The sequence below is a fragment of the Papio anubis genome, chromosome 11 (assembly GCF_008728515.1).
Source record: "Papio anubis isolate 15944 chromosome 11, Panubis1.0, whole genome shotgun sequence".
NCBI lineage: Eukaryota > Metazoa > Chordata > Mammalia > Primates > Cercopithecidae > Papio > Papio anubis.
Genome location: NC_044986.1, coordinates 56788512 through 56807146, shown reverse-complemented (window position 1 = coordinate 56807146; position 18635 = coordinate 56788512). Strand labels below are relative to the sequence as shown.

Sequence of the window (18635 nt, the reverse complement as noted above, 5' to 3'; positions counted from 1 at the left end):
AGGAGTTACTATGGCAACAATCCGCCATTATGTATTTTTCAATATCAACTAGCTTGAGATGATAGTGAATCTGAATGATATTTATTTAGTGATCCAATAATGAAAAATAAAGCAAACATAATATTTTGATATCTTAGCTAACCTCAACAGATATTTTAAATATGATGCTTATTACCTTGTATTCAAATAAATAAAATAGAAATTGAAAACTGCTCTAAAAAGCTAGTTTTTAGCAGCCATTTAACTTGGTCTTTAGAGATACTAAAAATTTAAATTGCCTTAAATGTTTGACATGCATATAAACTTCCATGTAATAAAGCTCCTTGTCAAATAAGCGTACGTTTTTGTTTTAATGGTCTCATTAACAACCTTGAACCCTAGCAGCTCAGGTACATGTGAGAAGATAAAGAAGAGGAAGAGTTTTTTTTTTTTTTTTTTTGTCTTTGAAATGGGACTCATAAATAAAGAAGGGAAATCACCTGGTGACTCGTTGCTCAATATGGCTTTTCAAAAGAACAACAACAACAACAAAGCAGAGAAACTATTTTCAATAAAATGGCAAATACCTAAGTTGAAGAGAAGTTTTAAGCATACTACTCAAAAACATTTTGATACATTCAATCCTGTAGCAATCATTTTGAAATTCCTAACCAATTGGAAATCTTAGGCATGTCCTGTCAAATTGTCTACAAAATCATTTTAACTTCATAGAGTGACATACCATTAAGTGGGAAAAGTGTTATGACCACAAGTCAGCAAATTAAATCCATATATATTAACAATTTTTTTTTAAAGATGAGTGAACTTCAGGTTTTATAATTTTAATGTTGTGACCTGGTTTGTTTGTTGGTTTATTTATTTAACTTACCAATTCTTCCTCTGAAATTGTGGCAATGTATGATGTTGGGACTCTGTTGTTTTATTTTCTTGAAACTATTTTGTCTGGGAGCTCTCCAACAATCTTTCCTGAAAGCTGGGGTTTCCCGTGAGACATGTAAAGCTATTCCTTTCTGCAGCAGAGGCTAAGCACAGAATCATCCGGTCATAAGTCAGCACTTCAGAGAATCAGAGAACACATGAATTGCTACTGGATGATCATGGGGGATTTGAGAGAAAAAGATAAACGCAAACAATGCTTTATCAGGTGCAGCTTGCATAGAGGAGGTATGTTGGGTTTGATAGAAAATCAAAAGCAGATATTCTAATCCATGATGTTGTCATATCATAAAACCTTTAGCAAAGAGTAGCTCCAAGTAAAATGAGAGCAAATTACCCTGAATTCCAAGCTATAAGGTTATCAAACAATGACATTCACCTATAGATGGCATTTGATATAGTCCTGATAGTTTTACAGATAAGGGAATTAGTAACTTAATGGATATTATCAATTGAGGATGGGAGTACTGAATTTAGGCAAAGTATAAAATGAAATCCTTGGCATTTAGCAAATTAAGGGTTTATTGTTGAGAATACATTACAAATATTATTTTGTGTGCTCGTTTTCTCTGTCACAGGATATCTGTGAGCAGTAGGCGACAGAATGTCCTGCTTGCAAGCATGAACTTTGGAGTTAGACTCCCTGGGCATGAATTCTGGCTTGATCATTTACTAGCTCTGTGATCTCAAACAAGTTAATTAACCTCTCCAGGGCTCAGTTTCCTTATTCATATAATGAAGATAATAACACTAATGATGTTATGGGGTTATTTTGAGGATTAAATGGATTTAAGTTTGTAAAGGGCTTGGAATTGGGTCTGGTATACAAAAAGTACTATTCAGGTGTATGTTAATTAAAGGAAGTTTGGGGTTCAGATTCATCCAACTGATCATAGCTGATCAGAGGGCAAACTCTTGACCAAATAAAAGATTAATTGATATCAAATAAGTCAGATTAAACAATACCATAGCTAATTAGCTTGTTTCATGTTTTTCAGATTTAAAAAATTGCATGTAAGACTTTGACATAACATTAGTAGTCTTTTATACTGTATACCAAGGTTCAATTTGCTATCAAGCCTATCCAGCAAGGATTAATTAGCCTTGATCATTATGACCTTCATTCCCTGTATAGAGGTTTCTGGCAGCAGAATGCAGATTTTTCTTTTTTTTTTTTTGGTGATGGAAGATAATGACGTAAAGTAGAATTTGTTATGATATATAATCCCCCTTTACCTGTCTTTGTTTCCCCTTGATAGATCTTGAGTCAATATTAACGGAAGAATTAAACAGAAGATAAGTACAGTTCTTTCTAGATATTGCAGTTTGATTTGCTATGTAATTTCATGTTATAGTTAAATTCCTTTAATATCAATGAATTTAGTGTTGTATGTTTAAATTGGATATCACAGCTAATCCACACCTCTGATTCAGACTCTCTTGTTTCATTTCTGATGTGACTCTGGACTGAATGAGCCTTTTATTATTTTTCATTCACTACTTTCAGGCCTTTCTCTGTCTTCAGACCCTTGCTTCTCTCTCTAAATTTGGCAAATCCCAAGGCTCTGTTCTCTTTCTCCCTCATATCTTTTCCAGGGTTTTTTATTTCCCTCCTCCAATCTCATGGTCCCACTTTTACCTCTGTGTGGTTTTCTTGAAAATCTTTCTGTCCCTGTCCTGGGCTCCCTCCCCAGGTGGTCCTCAGTCTGACTACATGCTAGTATTTCCACTTGAGTATTATACTGCTAAAACTTCAAATAAGCATATAGCCCCAGGCCCTTTGTACCTATTAACCCTGTCCAACTCTACCTCTTAACCTCATTCACACTGTCTTTTAAAGCAGGTGTCTCCTTTTACCTTTTAAATTTTGTCAGGGTGCTAGCATCTCTCAGGCACTAAGGCTCAATGTTTTGGAAGAACTGTGAATTCAGTGTAATTAACAATAGACCTGTCCAGGGCTTTAATACAGAAGGTTTAAACCAACTGGCTGTGAGTACAATTTTCAAGGTCTCCTTGGATGGTAAAAAATATGCAATTTAGTAATCCCTAAATGAAAATTTAGCTATTTCTTTAATTATGAATACAGGCATAAACCACAGTAGTATGAATTGTGACTTTGTCACTGTAGTAATTATGAATATTATTATACTTCATTATCTTTGTTGAAGATATCTTGAAGTATTATTTATGCTCTTAACTATTTAAAAATTATAGTTTTTATTAGACCTACTATTTGTACAATATAATACATTAATAAAGAAGCAAATGTATTATCACAAATTTGTTTTTTAAAATATCTTAAAACTGTGACATTGCAATACAGTAAATATAATTCAATGATGTCATTGTCTTTAGCTAATTTCTTTACTTAGAAAGTATGTAATCACCCAAGATAATGGAAGTAGGGAGAAATAATGGTATTTCAATTTGTTTGTCTTCCTTACCCGCCTGTTTTGTTCTATGCCTTTAAAAACACTATTCTGAGAAGGGCTCCAGAGGCTTCATCAGTCTCCCAAAAGGACCATCTTCCAAAAGAAGATGTTTCTTGTTCTTTTTTCTTTTCTTCTTCAATAAAGAAAAATAAGAACACTTATTTTCCTGGGACAAGTGCTCATATAAAAGTTGACAGCTTTGAATGTCATTGCTCTGTTTATTCATTCAGCATTTTAAAAATATGTACTAATATCCTAGGTGTTACTTTAATCTATATTTCATCTCAGTTTTTAGGATCAAAATATCATAATTTTATAAGAACCACGGATTCTTTTGAAAAACTTTCAGAACAGCAAAATAAACCTAAGATAAAGATGTGTGTATGTGTGTTACCTTCTAGTATCATGGCAAATAAAGCAAAGCTAAATGAGCTTGCCAGTAATTTATCAAACAGGATGAGATTATAGATATTAATAAGCTGGAAATAATGGAGATAGGAAATAAGTGGGGAGGATGAGCCAGGTATAATCAGAGATGCAATTGAGTACATTAGCCTAGTGGCTCCTCAACACATAAATTAGGTACTTTGAGAAATAAACTAATTTTGATAATCTATAGCCACATAAAATAATGTTGTCAAACTCTTTGCATCATTTGTGGATTTTAATTAGTTCTTCTTATGACTCCTGACCTCCATTGTCTTGGGTGATCACATACTTTCTAAATAAAGAAATTAGCTAGGGACAATGATGTAGGTGAATTATATTTACTATCTTGCAATTTGGATGTCTATTACCACATAACAAACCATCCCAAAGCATAGTGGCTTAAACAACAATGCATTATCATCTCTCATGGCTCCGTGGGGTTCTTGTCTCGTGTGTGTGTGCAGCCATCTAAAGTCCCCACTGCTCTGCACATCCGAGGTGTCTGCACTCCCAGGTCTGGTGCTTCGGTGTTCCCCTGTGGCTCCCTCTCTCGGTAGAATAGCCTGGACTGTTTCATATGGTGGCTCAGGGTGCCAAGAGGCAGGAAGCAGGGCCCGCCAGTCCCCTTAAAGGCTAGGTTCAAAGTGGCTATAGCACATGGTGGGTACGTGTTCTGTTGGCCAGACAAGATTCCATAGGGTAAAAGAACAGACTTCTCCTCTCAAGCGGGGTATTGGTGTGTGTGTACACAGGGAAGAAGGAATTGAAGTCACGTGTACTACTCATTTCCCCTACTTCACCTTGTTCTCCTCAAACTAGATGTTCCTTATTAGTTCTCAATTTTCATTTACTAACAATTTAATTGATTATTTTCTCTCCAGAAAACTCCTTTAAGTTTCCTGTATCTAATCAGATCTCTACTCATTTTTGTTTGTTTTCTATAAAGTTCTAGCATTCATGCCTCCTCAATTCCACCACTGTTTTTTTTGTTGTTGTTGTTGGTTTGGTTTTTGTTTTTAAGCCACCATAACCTCATGCACTGTTGCAGAGGGTTTCTTGTGTTAGTTGGTGTAAAGTTAGGAAGATCCAAAGACCATATTCATTTCTGACACCAACTGTAAGTTTCTGAATTCCCAAGGCCACCCTCAGGTTTAATAACTGGCTAGAAAGACTCCTAGCACTCCGAAAGCTGTTATATTCACAGTTCCAGTTTATTAGAGCAAAAGAATACAGATTCAGATCGAGCAAGGGAACACAGGGGAACACAAATCAGGGTCTAGAAGAGCTCCAAGCTTCCAGTTGCTCTTTCCCAGTGTAGTTGTGGGGATGATGCCACTTCTCCCAGCAACACTGTGTGACAACATACATGGGTAGTGCCAACCTGGAAAGTACACCCAAGCCTTGGTGTGCAGAGTTTTTTAAAAGTACTTTGTATTTTATTGACTGTATTAAATATATTACATACATCCCCATTAACTTTGATTGCAGTGGTGAGTGCTTTTTATTTATTTATTTATTTATTTATTTATTTATTTATTTATATTTTTATTTTTTTACTTTTAATTTAGGTTCAGGGGTACATGTGCAAGTTTGTTACATAGGTAGATTGTATCATGGAGGTTTGGTGTACAGATTATTTCACCATCCAGGTAACAAGCATAGCACTCAAAAGGTAGTTTTTCCATCCTTACTCTTCTCCCTCCCTCTACCTTTAAGTAGGCCTCAGTGTCTGTTCCCTTCTTTGTGTCCATGTGTACTCAGTGTTTAGCTCCCACTCCTAAGTGAGAACATACAGAGTTATGTGACTGAGGCTCAGTCACACGGGCATGTTTGGTCACAGAGATACTGTTGATTGCTCCTGATACCGTGTAGCCACAGGCACCCTACCGTACATAAATCACATTGTTTGCATAGACTCTGAGAGGTGGCCGAAAGCCCCAAGGAGAACAAAGGCACTCTTTTCAGGCAGGATATCCCAAGGGCTTAGAGATTACTGCCTGGGTGCTAAGAGTGAAGACCAGACCTCTCTTTGGGCAGGGTTAATTCCTTACTGCTCAGGTCCTTCATCTCCTTCCCTCTCCAGTCCATTTAATATCCTTGCCAGGTAAATTTCTCTAATGAACAGTCTTAGTCATTGTCACTTTCTTCTCAACAACCTATGATATCGTCTTAATACATTTTTGTCCTATGTTCCTTATTTTCAGGTGGCTTTTATTATAAATATTTTCTCTTTTTGGCCCCATAAACCAGCAAAATGTCAAAGTGGTCCCAGGTTACTTAATCACCCTACGTTTTCCTACCTGACCTTTCCCTTTGCTGTGTTCTCAACCTGCTGTGTCCTTGCCCATTCGAACTCCAACTCATCTTTGTGGTATCACGTGTTTGATAGTGCCCTCACTGTCAAAAAAGCTTAATTGCTTAAAATAAATTTATTTGATTCCTTTTTGGATCCCTTTCTTTGTACATCTCTGTGGCACTTGCTATGGTTGGCTTTGCATTACAGTTATTTTTGTACCTGCTTTATGCTCTTTCTAAGACAGTAAGTGCCTCCAGAGTAAAGATCGTACCTTATTCCTCTTCATATTTCCTGTAAAAGCCAAGATCATGCCTGAATCTGGAAGGGATGGAGTATGGGGAGAATCTAAATCCTACCTTCTGGGGGAAGACTCAATACATATTTACTGTCACAAGTACAGAGTCCTTAAAATGGTGGCTTCTTTGTTGTGTTAAAGCCAAATGAACAGTTTCTGTAATAAGCCCCCTTAAGTTCTATATGGGCTGTGGTGGTTAGGGGAAATTCTTTTTTTTTTTTTTTTTTTTGAGACGGGGTCTCGCTGTGTCTCCCAGGCTGGAGTGCAGTGGCGGGATCTCGGCTCACTGCAAGCTCCGCCTCCCAGGTTCATGCCATTCTCCCGCCTCAGCCTCCCAAGTAGCTGAGACTACAGGCGCCCGCCACCACGCCCGGCTAGTTTTTTGTATTTTTAGTAGAGATGGGGTTTCACCATGTTAGCCAGGATAGTCTCGATCTCCTGACCTCGTGATCCACCCGCCTCGGCCTCCCAAAGTGCTGGGATTACAGGCTTGAGCCACCGCGCCCGGCCAGGGGAAATTCTTTTGAGGAGTTTTAAATAACTGAATTCACTTGAGCATGTAAACACTAGCATTGCGTTCTTTGGTCAGTATGCAGCATTTGGCACTACATATAGATCAGGGATTTTGTAGAATCTAACCTAAAGGATCTGAGTGAGTTCTGTTGGTCCCATGTGAAAAATAACCTGATAGGATTCACTCAACTTCAGATCTGTGCTCTCTCCTCTCTCTCATTTTAAAAGCCCGTTGTCTCCCCTGCCAGAATTCTAGTATGTATTTCACTAAGATAGATCTTTTAATATATTCATTCATATAATGATTTGGCATGTGTTTAATGAGCATGTATTTATCAGATGCTATGTCAGGTACAAGAGATACAGTGGTAAACAAGACAGCAGTAGCTCCTGCCCTCAGTTTCTCTCTTAGAAGTGACTTTAAAGCCTCAGGCAGCAGGGCACAGTGGCTCACTCCGATAATCCCAGCACTTTGGGAGGCTGAGGCAGGTGAATCATGAGGTCAGGAGCTCAAGACTAGCCTGACCAACATGATGAAATCCATCGCTACTAAAAATACTAAAACTAGCCGGGTGTAGTGACATGCGTGTAATCCCAGATACTCAGGAGGCTGAGGCAGGAGAATCACTTGTACCTGGGAGGTGGAGGTTGCAGTGAGCCGAGATCATGCTGCTGCACTCCAGCCTGGGCAACAGAGCAAGACTCCATCTCAAAAAAAAAAAAGCCTCAGGCCTATTTTTTATAGGTTTAGTTAACCTACAAACTTACTGGCTTTCCAAACCAACTTACTGGCTTTCCAAACATGTCTGTGAAATTGGAGAGTTAAATTGATAACATCTACAACAGCTAATATTTATTAACATCTACAACAGCATTTACCCATTCTGCATCCATCAACTCATTTCATCCTAACAACCCTTTAGGTAGCAGCATAATCATTATTCCATCATAAATTAGAAAATTGAGGTGATATTTCAGGTTTGCCTGTTCTAAAACTTGCACTCTTCACCACTGTGTGATTACTACTAGAGTAAGTAAGCCTCAGCACCAATTTGCTTGCATTGACTTTGATCTTGCATTGTTATTACAGGCCAGGGTTCAAATATCTCCCATCTGACTGTGTTAAAATTTACGATTTGAGTTGCTACCATATTATCAGCTGAGTAATTGGATCAAACCTGTTCCTGGATCCACAGTGGTAGTATTTGTCTTTGTTCTTTACAGAGCCTCATTATATTGCTTGAATATCATCTTGAAAAAAACTATGATGATATTAGAAATATTTCTTAACTAAATAAAAATTGCTAACAATAAATGTGCTACTTGAAATTTGCTAGTAGTTCATTGTAACTGTATTAGTTGGTCTGAGTTCAACAAGTGAATGATGACTTTTCTCAACAAATTGGTTGATATTATGCTCCTCAAACCTGCCATGAGTTACACGACCCCAGGAGAGTCTGGAATGTTGGTGTGATAGTGACAAATTGTTTCACTGCTCTCTAATGCAAAAATATTATAAATAAGAATCATTTCAGTTTATTTATTCAAGTGTATTTGAAATGATATATTTGGCGATTTGTACTTTCTGAGCTCTGTAGTAGACTTATTTCTTTAAGGAAATAAAAATAAAATGTCAAATTCAGGACAAAACAATCTAGAATTTTACTTATGTAAATAGGTGAGATAAATAGTACTGTTCTAGCACCGCTGTCTCTCAAAGGTCCTTTTTAGAATGCTGCATTCCACTAGGCACTTCTCTTCAACATCTTGGCAGGTACATTTGTAGGTTTAAGTGAACACATTGCGTTGCGTTGCCTTGCATTGCTTGCAGTGGAGAAATATTTGCTTTTCTCTAATTTAACCAGTGTTATTTCAGTAGAGCAGATTGCAGGCAGGTCACAGAACAGCTAGGAGCAGGGCTCTGAAGACAGACTTGGGTTTGAATGCTGTCTTTGCCATGCATGTCTTTGCCATGTATATAAGCTGTGTAACTTTGGGCAATTTAGTTAATCTCTGTAAGTGTCAGATTCTTCATCTATAAAATGAGAACAATACTAATTCCTACCTCATGTTGTTTAAATGATCAAATATGACTTATGCTAGGCGTACATTAAATGCCCAGTAGCTCCAGAAGGCTGTTTTACTTGTTATTAGAGAAGGTATCCATTTTCTTTTTATTCATTAAAAAAATCACCACTTTAAAAGAATAAGTGGTCTTGGTAATTAGCGTCATTGTTAAATACAAAAAAAGCCACTTCAAGGAAGAACAAAAAGCAATAACACAACAAATGGTTTCTTAAGTGGGTTGTCAAAATGTCACACTTTGATTCTAGTGGTCAATATAAAAACATTTAATTTCATGGCTAATCCTTGGTATCAAATGAGCCTCTGGAAACCACAAGTTATTCAACTCTCTGGACTCTGGAGTCACTCAACCTGGGTTCAGATACAGGCTCTGTTACTTATTTACTGTGTAACTTTGGGCAAGTTACTTATTCTCTTTGTGCCTCAGTTTCCTTTTATGTAAAATGGAAGTAATAAAAGTACCTGCCTCATAGGGTTGTTAGGTGAGGATTAAATAAGATGATGTTTGTAAACTCTTTAGAACAGTACCTGGCAGATACAAGGATTAACTGCAGTTATTTTAGATGGATGGTACTAATATAACTAAACTTGATTTTCACACAAATATAATAAACACCTTTGATGGAGATGCATTTTGAATCATGGATAGAATAATTCTTTATTATCATACACGTTGACTAGGTGGAAATGTGAAATAAGAAATATGTCAGATATGGAAAGTCACCAATGCAAGATCTTGGAAACAGGGTCATTATTTAAAAGAAATCATTTATAAGATGGTATGTAGTTATTGTAAATAATGTTCAATCTTTTAAATTTAGCATTTGTAGTAATATTATAGTTTCTATTGCTGGCTTTATAAATACAGGCATGATTTGGCCCATATATCCTGGCTTGTTACCACAGGAGATTATTCAGTCAAGGAAGAAACAAGAACTGTGTAAGACAATCTCAAAGTAATTACTGTGGACTTCAGAATAGTCTTATTGGGGAGCAATTGCTGAGAAATGAACCATGATTGTTTCTGTAGCTCTAGTGGAAATAGTAAATGTTTGGTAACTAATGGTTCTGGAGACTGTGGGCATCAGTTTCAGCAAACAGGAAGAACTTGGCATTTGACAACAGAAGTCCTGGGTTCAGGTTCTGTTGCTTCCACTACTGACTGTGTAACTCCAGGCAATTCGCTCATTTCTTTGCTCATCAGTTTCATCTTTTATCAAATAAAAATAATAACATTTCCCCCGAGGTTCTACAGGATTGTGAGCCAAAGAAGATAAAATGTGAGAGCCCTAGGCACATGATTGAGATTTCCATTTTTACTAATGTCAAGACAGGAGTCAAGAACCAAGCATTTTTGTTTTTCTGTGGAACCTGAATACGTGGCCTGGCCTATGAGAAGAGCAAAGCAAAAGAGATATTTTCTATTTAAATTGTATTTCACTAAATTTAATTATAATTATTTTAATTCTGTGTATTCAGATTCTACTTAAGCACATCACTTTACCTCATAGCATATGATTTTGACCTGCTTGGCAGAATGAGATCTGGGAAGAGGAACTTAGATTGGGGGCAGAGTTAGGGAGGAAGAGGGTCTTGGTGTGCAGCTGGTTACCAGAAAAGGTGGGTGTGGGTGTGTTTTTCAAGACTTGGTTATCAGATGAGGTCTTAGCAAAATAGACTCAAGATTCTTTGGGAGTGGGCCGGGGCATGGGGAAGGAAAAGAGGGTAGGATCTATATGTTTTGGGGGTACAGAGAGGTTTGGGAGGGGCAGGATCGGAGGTTCCTGTTAGGGAGATGGGAGACAGCCTGGGGGATGGAGGAGCTCTTCCAGAAGAGGGTAGAACTAACCTAGAGAAAGAGGCTGGCCTGGGTAGTTTTCCTCTAGGAATCACTATAGGGTCAACTTTGATTACGAAACTTTTTAATACTGGACATTTTTTTTTCTTATTTCTAGTTTTAATTTCCTGTCAGTTTTTCAACAGTTGCTAAATTGTCCTAGGGTAGCACAGAAAGAAATGTATTTATTTAGGTTCAGGTGAATAGGAGCAAAACTTGCCTTTCCATAATGTGGTGAGATGTAAAGGAGAAAAATTTGGAGAAGAGTTTGGCTGGTGGTCATGAAAAGGAAAGCGGATGGGCCAAATCTTACTTATATTTGGCATTTGCTCTGACAGATAGCTTCAATCCTAATGGGTGTATGAGGAAGAAGGAGAAGGCCACGGGGTGCCACAGAAACATTTCACTCTCGTTTTCTCCTTCTACTGCGCTGTTTACCACCATCTCCTTCTTACCTGCTAACTCAATCCTTTTCCTCCAACAGTTTCTGTTTTGCTTCAAAGTCCTACGCTTTTCTGCTTCAGTGTTTGTACCAACTCCAGTGGCCAAAGCTATGAGAGTTTTTTATTCTCTCTGCTTAGAGGATGACAGAGGAGAAGTCCCATCTGTGTCTCTGGTGTCTCCTACTAATTTGATTTCCCATAGAAATACTGGTGAATATTAAAGTATTTCTACAGATAATAATGGGTGACCTACATTTCTTTAGGTGAGCTAATAAACTAGCCATCCTTTGTCGCTTTACTTTTATAAGAAGATGTTTTATAAGGTCTAAACAACAATTTTTTTGGCTATATATAAATTTTGGACAAAGCATATTACTGGGTTGGAGACTGACTACATTATAGGATGGTGGCATGGTTGCAATGGTAAATAGAAAGACACTGGAACCAGATAACTTGGGTGTGCATTCAGGCTCCACCCTGTACTGGCTGCATGACTTTGGGCAACTTATATTACTGCTTTAAAAATCAGTTTCCTCTGTGGGAAGGAGATTAAAAAAAAATTAATATCATAAAATAAAGAACTGAAGGATGCTTCCACGATGTTATGAAGATTACCTGTCTTAAGCCCATAGTCAACATCAAACTCAATTATGAGCCTCTAGAAGCTTTGCTATTTTAATCAGTTAAAAGACTAGAATATCTGTGCTTACCATTACTTTTAAACATTGTTTTGGAAATTCTGGCCTATGTAATAAGACGTGCAAAAAAGAAAATGAGAGAGAGAATTGCAGGAAAAGACCAGCTGAAGAATAACTATAATGAAAAGTGAGTTGGGCCTGTGTAAAGAACAAACAGGTAGAAATAGCCAAGAACATTTTTTGAAAAAGAAGTTCAAAGTGTCTTTTCTGACCAAATGTTGTGTGCTCTATAAAGTTTATGCTGTGAGCACAAGTATTGATAGATGGATCAGAGGAAGAGAAATGAACAGCCCTGAATCTAGTGTCTAGTTGGCCTAATCAAGCACTTATGCTGTGCTAGACACTGAAGTAAAAGATTTCTGTACATTATCTGGTTTAATCCTTACAACAAGGCTGCAAGATAAACATTGACAAGCTAGATTTGCCCAGGTGTCCAAACTGACATCAGAGCTCAGGTGTGCCTCAAAGCAAATTTTGCACTGATGAACCAGGAAGGTAAGTGATTTCACTGGTGGTGCTGGGGAAAGTCTGTGAGAGGTGGTGGTCAAAAATTGTGGTAAGTACTCATCTCACGTTATACCTATGATAAAGTCCACATGGGTTTAAAAAAAAAAAAAAGCCAAGGGTAAAAGGTAGTGATAGGGACTGGGAGAACAAGCAAAAGAAAACATAAGTAGCTATTTAATTGATACTGGATGGAGGAAGAACTTTCTAAGCATAGAAGTCCAGAGCAGACATCCCAAAGTAAATGATTGATATGTTTCATTACATAAAATTTAAACTTATGTGCATCAAAACCATTATAAACCAAACCTAAATACAAATAATGGACCGGGAAAGCAAATGAAAATATTTATATAATTATCATACACAAATGATTAATATCCTTATTGTCTAAAGAGCTCTTATAAATCAATAGAAGACCACAAACCTTCTAAGTAAAGACAGTCAAAGGCATAAAGGGGAAGAACTGCAATGGATTGTAAAAATTGCTTCATTGTAATAGCAAGAAAAAGTAACTCCAATAAAAAGTACATACCGTTTCACTATGAAATAAAAAAGCATTTTATGAATATACTAAGATACATTTGTGAATGTTTAGAGAAATGGGCACTTTCCTGCACTGTGAATTGTTCTTTTGATGGGCAATCTAGAGATTTTGCCTTTTTGGTGGGCACATGATAGGCAAGTGCCATGAAAAAAGTTTGTTCCTTTTCTTCAACAATACCATTTTGGTGAATTTCTTTTAAGGAAAGCAGCAGATACAAAGTCAAGATTTTTGTGCAAGGAGATTATTACAATGTTAGATGTGCTAGACAGAAATGTATATCATAAATACTAGGAAGTATTTGAAAAAACTTTGCCATGTAAATAGGTAGATTAGGATGCAACTATCAAAACCACATTTTGAGACTATGATATGGAAAAATGATATGATTTTAAGGGGAAAAGGCAAGATATACTGTATATATGGAATAATTCCAATCTTGTTTAAAACACTGTATATGTGAAACTGTGTGTATTGAAAGAGAACACCGCAAAATATTAACTTTCCTCTAATGGTAGGACTATGATTGATTTTCATTTTCTGTACTTGGCACATTTTCTGTAATGAATGTGCATTGCTTTTATGATTATACAAAGCTATTACACTTACTGTTTTAGAAGTTGTGAAGATTAAATAAGAAAATGTAGCTGAGATACCAGGAATAAAGTTAAGGTTTTAGAAATGTTAATTTCCTTCTATTTTTTTCTTTATTGGAAGCTCAAATAGAAACATGAAATTGCAGATTTAATTCTGTATGACTTGATAGTGGGTTTTTAAAGCTGACAAGATGAAATAATTTTTGTGGTGTCAATTTGAATAGCCTTTGATAGAGTCGAATGAACTGTACACAAGTGTAGTTAGAGTTAACTACAAAGTAGAATGTTCCTTTCTTTACATTCTACATATTTAAACTTCAGTACCAGTTGGAATAATTTGCATATTGCACATATTACTATATTCTGATAGGAAATGAGATAGAGGCATTTCTTCCCTGATGGAATAAAGTTAGCATTTTGTAAAAACAGAAAGTCAGACTTAATCTTCATCTTGGAGTTCCTGTAGTCAGAGTAGATCCTTAGTTTTCTATTTTGAGGTTGTAATAATATTATAGGAACCATATCATCTCTTGCATAATCAGACTTTTGGCTTTTACATGTCTTGCTATTCTGACCCTTGGTAAACAATATTTACAGTAATGAAGTTTGGGAGAAAATGGATTTCTCATAATCGCTGTGCAGGAAAGTTATATGGAAAATGTTTTCTGATGCCAGCATTTTCATGCAGAGGGAAACATTTTTAAATTCTCTTTATTACTACTCTTACAGTTGCATCTCATTGGCATATTCATTTCAAGTTCAAGATCATACTTTTTTAATGTATCTGGCACAATTTCATTTTTTAAAATTCTCTTCAAACTATTGATGCTATTGATTTGGTGTCCCTGCTTTTCTTTATTTTGTAGTTATCTAAGCATTTCCTGCAGAGGTCTTTTTTTTAAGTAGAATTCATTTTATTTCCTCTATTTTACTTTGTGTTCTCCCCCTTTAAGGCACTTACTATATATATAAGTCAATTAATAATGTGCATGTGTCATGTGTCACTGTCATGGTAAATATTTGGAATTCTTTCATGTTTGTTAAATGTTTGTTTCTTTACTTTTTTAGGGTGACTTTGGATCCGATTATCCACGAAGCTCTAGAAAGGTAATGAAAATTACCATTAAACTCAACAAATATATTATTTTGTGTGGACAAGTTTCTTTCTTATAAACATAGACTCTAATGAATTATTTACAGGAGATAGTCCTTTTAAACCAGTTTATTTTTGTCAAATTTGAAGGCTTTTATACTCTTGCCTAGTGGGGCAACCTGGTCACCTGGACATGTGCTCATGGTAGGATAATTCCTTGGTGCTATTAGTTGTGTTTCACATCTGCTTCTCAGCTGTGCAGTTTGAGGCTTGATTTAATGGCATGTACGGAGTAACCAAGACCCCCTGGAGACTGATACAGCATCCATTTCTCCACTGACAATGCCATGAAAATTAAATGTTTGATTTAGCTAAACCGAAAGGTCTACATGGGAGTGCAATTATGATCCGGCGTTTGCTTCTAAATCTGGAATTAGAACAAGGAGAGTCACTTCAATTATTTTAATACCACCTTTAGCCGTGGTAACCTGATATGTCTGTCTAACCTTGAAGGATATTCTGCTCAGTGGGCTATGCAGGCTACCTTTCCCCTATACAGTGATGTGTAAATGCTTCAACTCTCTCCCTGTTGGCCTCTCATCTTCCTGGAGTCGTCACCATTCATCTTTCCATATGCTCATGCCATCCACTATTCTTTTCAACCAGCAGGGTCAGGTAAGGGTTAGGACAGACTGCATTAGAATGTCAGTTCTCCTTGCTTCGTTTTCTTCATATAGAAATAGACGAATAATACTATCTGCCTCATAAGTTTGTTGTGAGAATTTATTGAAACAAAACATTAAACTTGGTACCATAATAAGAGCTTAATAAATATCAGTATAATTCACATTATTATTTTTTTTTCCTAAGATGACTTCTGCATTCATATGTATATATTTTACTAGGTTGAATCATGTGAAATTGCCATTTTGGTAAGTAAAAAATAGTCTAACACCAATAATTTCATGTGATTAAACTATGAATTAACTTATAATTCTATTTTCTGTCTATGGTGTTTTGGTTATTTTGTTTCTGTAACATATTCACTACACAATTCTGTGATACACTTGAATTATCTTCTTTTTTTTTTTTTGAGACAGAGTCTTGCTCTGTTGCCCAGGCTGGAGTGCAGTGGTACGATCTCAGCTCACTGCAACCTCTGCCTCCTGGGTTCAAACAATTCTCCTGCCTCAGTCTCCCAAGTAGCTGGAATTATAGGCACACACCACCACGCCTGGCTAATTTTTGCATTTTTAATAGAGATGGGGTTTCACCAGGTTGGCCAGGCTGGTCTTGAACTCCTGACCTCAGGTGATCCACCCACCTCGACCTCCCAAAGTGCTGGGATTACAGGCGTGAGCCACGATGCCCAGTCTGAATTGTCTTCCTAAAATGATTTTTTGTTTTTGTTTTTATTCAGCAAAAGGACTGAGTGATGCTGTTTTTTTCCTGAATGACTCCTAAGAATGATAGTCTAGTAAGACTTTGACATTGGTTCAGTAGGCTCATCATGATACTAGGTGGGTTTCAACTCAGCAGGATGTTGTAATGTTGCTGGTCAATATTAATTGTGTCACCAATAATATGCTAAAGTCAGATTTATGTGGGTCAGGCACACAATTTTATCTCAGCCATATGATATGTTCTTCCTATCAAAGTATTTTTCCATTTTTACTGTATTTACTTTCTCAATAATTTTAAGGAGCAAAAGTAAAACTATCTTAATCCTTTAAAGATTAAAAATGGAGTCATATGTTAACTAATTTGATCAGGAGCATAGATCTAGTTAGTGGCTATTCAGAGAGTTAAATAAAGGTCTTCATAATATCAAAGCTAATGTAGGCTTTTATAGGTCTTATCGCAAACTCATTTGATATAATTGGATAAATAAAATCCTCCCAATTTCTCTCATTCTTACTATATTCCGTGGTTACTCAAAAGCATTCTCTATGTTTTAGAAATTTATATCTAGTATAGTTAATAATTAATAAAATTTTTACAATGAATGGAACATGAATTTCACCAATACTCTGATGAAGAACAGAAATATAGGCTGTCATATCTCAAGATTGTAATATTTTAGTTTATCTTAAACCTTCTACGAGAATGAAACAACTATTCATATATGGATTTAGGACTTTCTTGTTCTGTTTTACGCACATATTTGTGCACAGTCCAACCTCATTTATAGCACTCAGCCATTTAAACAGCTTCTGAAATGAATGTGTGGTTATGCTGCCTTCTGTAGCAATTTTTATATATGGTATAAATGCTGTCTTTACTGAAATTCTGACTCTGTGCCCATGATGCCAGAAGACACAAAGGCTATTGGGAATACGAGGCTGAAATGATTTCTTTAGAGGCTCCAACACCACCAGGAATTCAGTTAGGAGAGTGATTAAAACTGAGTGAGCTGAGGCGGGCGGATCACGAGGTCAGGAGATCGAGACCATCCTGGCTAACACGGTGAAACCCTGTTTCTACTAAAAATACAACAAATTAGCCGGGCGTGGTGGCACGCACCTGTAATCCCAGCTACTTGAGAGACTGAGGCAGGAGAATCACTTGAACCTGGAGGCAGAGGTTGCAGTGAGCCAAGATCGTGCCACTGCACTCCAGCCTGGGCAACAAAACAAGACTCTGTCAAAAAAAAGAGAGAAAAAAACCCCCCCAGAAAACAGCAAAATACTGAGTGAGGCAAAAAGAGTTGAGAGTTGATACCTTTTATCCCCAACTTAAAAGTATCTTCTACTTTACGTTTTTGGTATCTTGGGAGCATTTCTTCTGGCCTGGGACCCATCTGGTATATACTCATCTGCCTTGGTGCTTTGGAACCCTGACTGTCCTGTCTGCTCAGTTTGCCTTCTTTCTTCCTTGTCATAGTTTCAACGAATGTCCATTTCAGACGTGAGAGCTCTGAACTCGACAGAGATAACTTGCTTCTTGGCACCCACTCAGCTCCCACAGCTCCTGTCACTTAATAGTCCAACCCTCTTCACCAGCAAAATGGCTGGGGCCTCTGTGGAAAATACAGAATCTTTTTTCAGAATCTCTGTTATTGAATCTCCTCACTCAGCTAAACTATTAAAATCCTCCTGGGATTAGGGAATGAGACAGTGTACACTTCATAGTGTACAAATTGAAGTGGTAGTTTGGATGAATTCTGAATTGAATGAGATAAGAGTGTCAATGAAAATAAAAGGAAAACCATTTATTTTGTGTAGTATCTGATTCTTTCCCCATTTCTTCGCTCCACCCCTCCACTGCTTTGATAATGTGTTTCTATAGAATATGACTCCCGTGGCAACATTTAAGAAACCGAGGTCACTTTTTAGATCTTGTATGCCAAACACTTGCCTAGGCAAGCCTTTGATTTAGATGCCTGTAAATGTGACTTGACATCTATAGATAGGTGTGCTGTCAGGGCGTTCGATTTACTTAATAGAAAGGATGAAGGAAAGTGTGAGCCTATCTGTAGAATTCTTTTGTCTTTGAACTGTGCAATATGAGTCACCAGGAACAATGCTGCAGCATGTCAGGCAAAGTCTGAATCCCAGTGACACAATTCTAAGAACTGTCAGAATTGACTCACGCCCAGTGTAAGGGTATGGGTTACAATGAGGCTGACTAAAAATGGGTGGGTGATTTTGGTTGCTTGCAAAAGTTTGTTTTCATTTTACATTCAGAAGAAATCAGAGCTACCACTGTTCCAGCACGAGGCTGCCCTGAAGGTCTCTGTGTGGGGAGACTGCCTTCTGTTAGGTTCAGAAGTGCGAGCGCTCTGGCTGCATCCTCTGGCATTTATTTATCCTCACGACTGAGCCAGCGGGGGGTCAGGTGTGTCCTTCCTCTGCTGATTCAAGTGGGCCCTTCTTGAAGGTGTGTGCTCTGTAGGAGGAAAAGACTGCTGTTTTCATTTTGGAGTATCGGTCCC

At 37.1% G+C, this 18635-nt stretch overlaps 1 protein-coding gene across 2 annotated transcripts in view; it reads left to right on the top strand.

Moving 5' to 3' along the window:
- Positions 1 to 18635, top strand: part of ANK3 (ankyrin 3) — a 704392-nt gene that overhangs the window by 101187 nt on the left and 584570 nt on the right. For both annotated transcript variants that reach the window (XM_031652632.1, XM_031652657.1), the window contains exon 2: positions 14677 to 14715. In XM_031652632.1, the coding sequence (XP_031508492.1) occupies positions 14677 to 14715 (39 nt within the window). The remainder of the gene's footprint in view (positions 1 to 14676; positions 14716 to 18635) is intronic.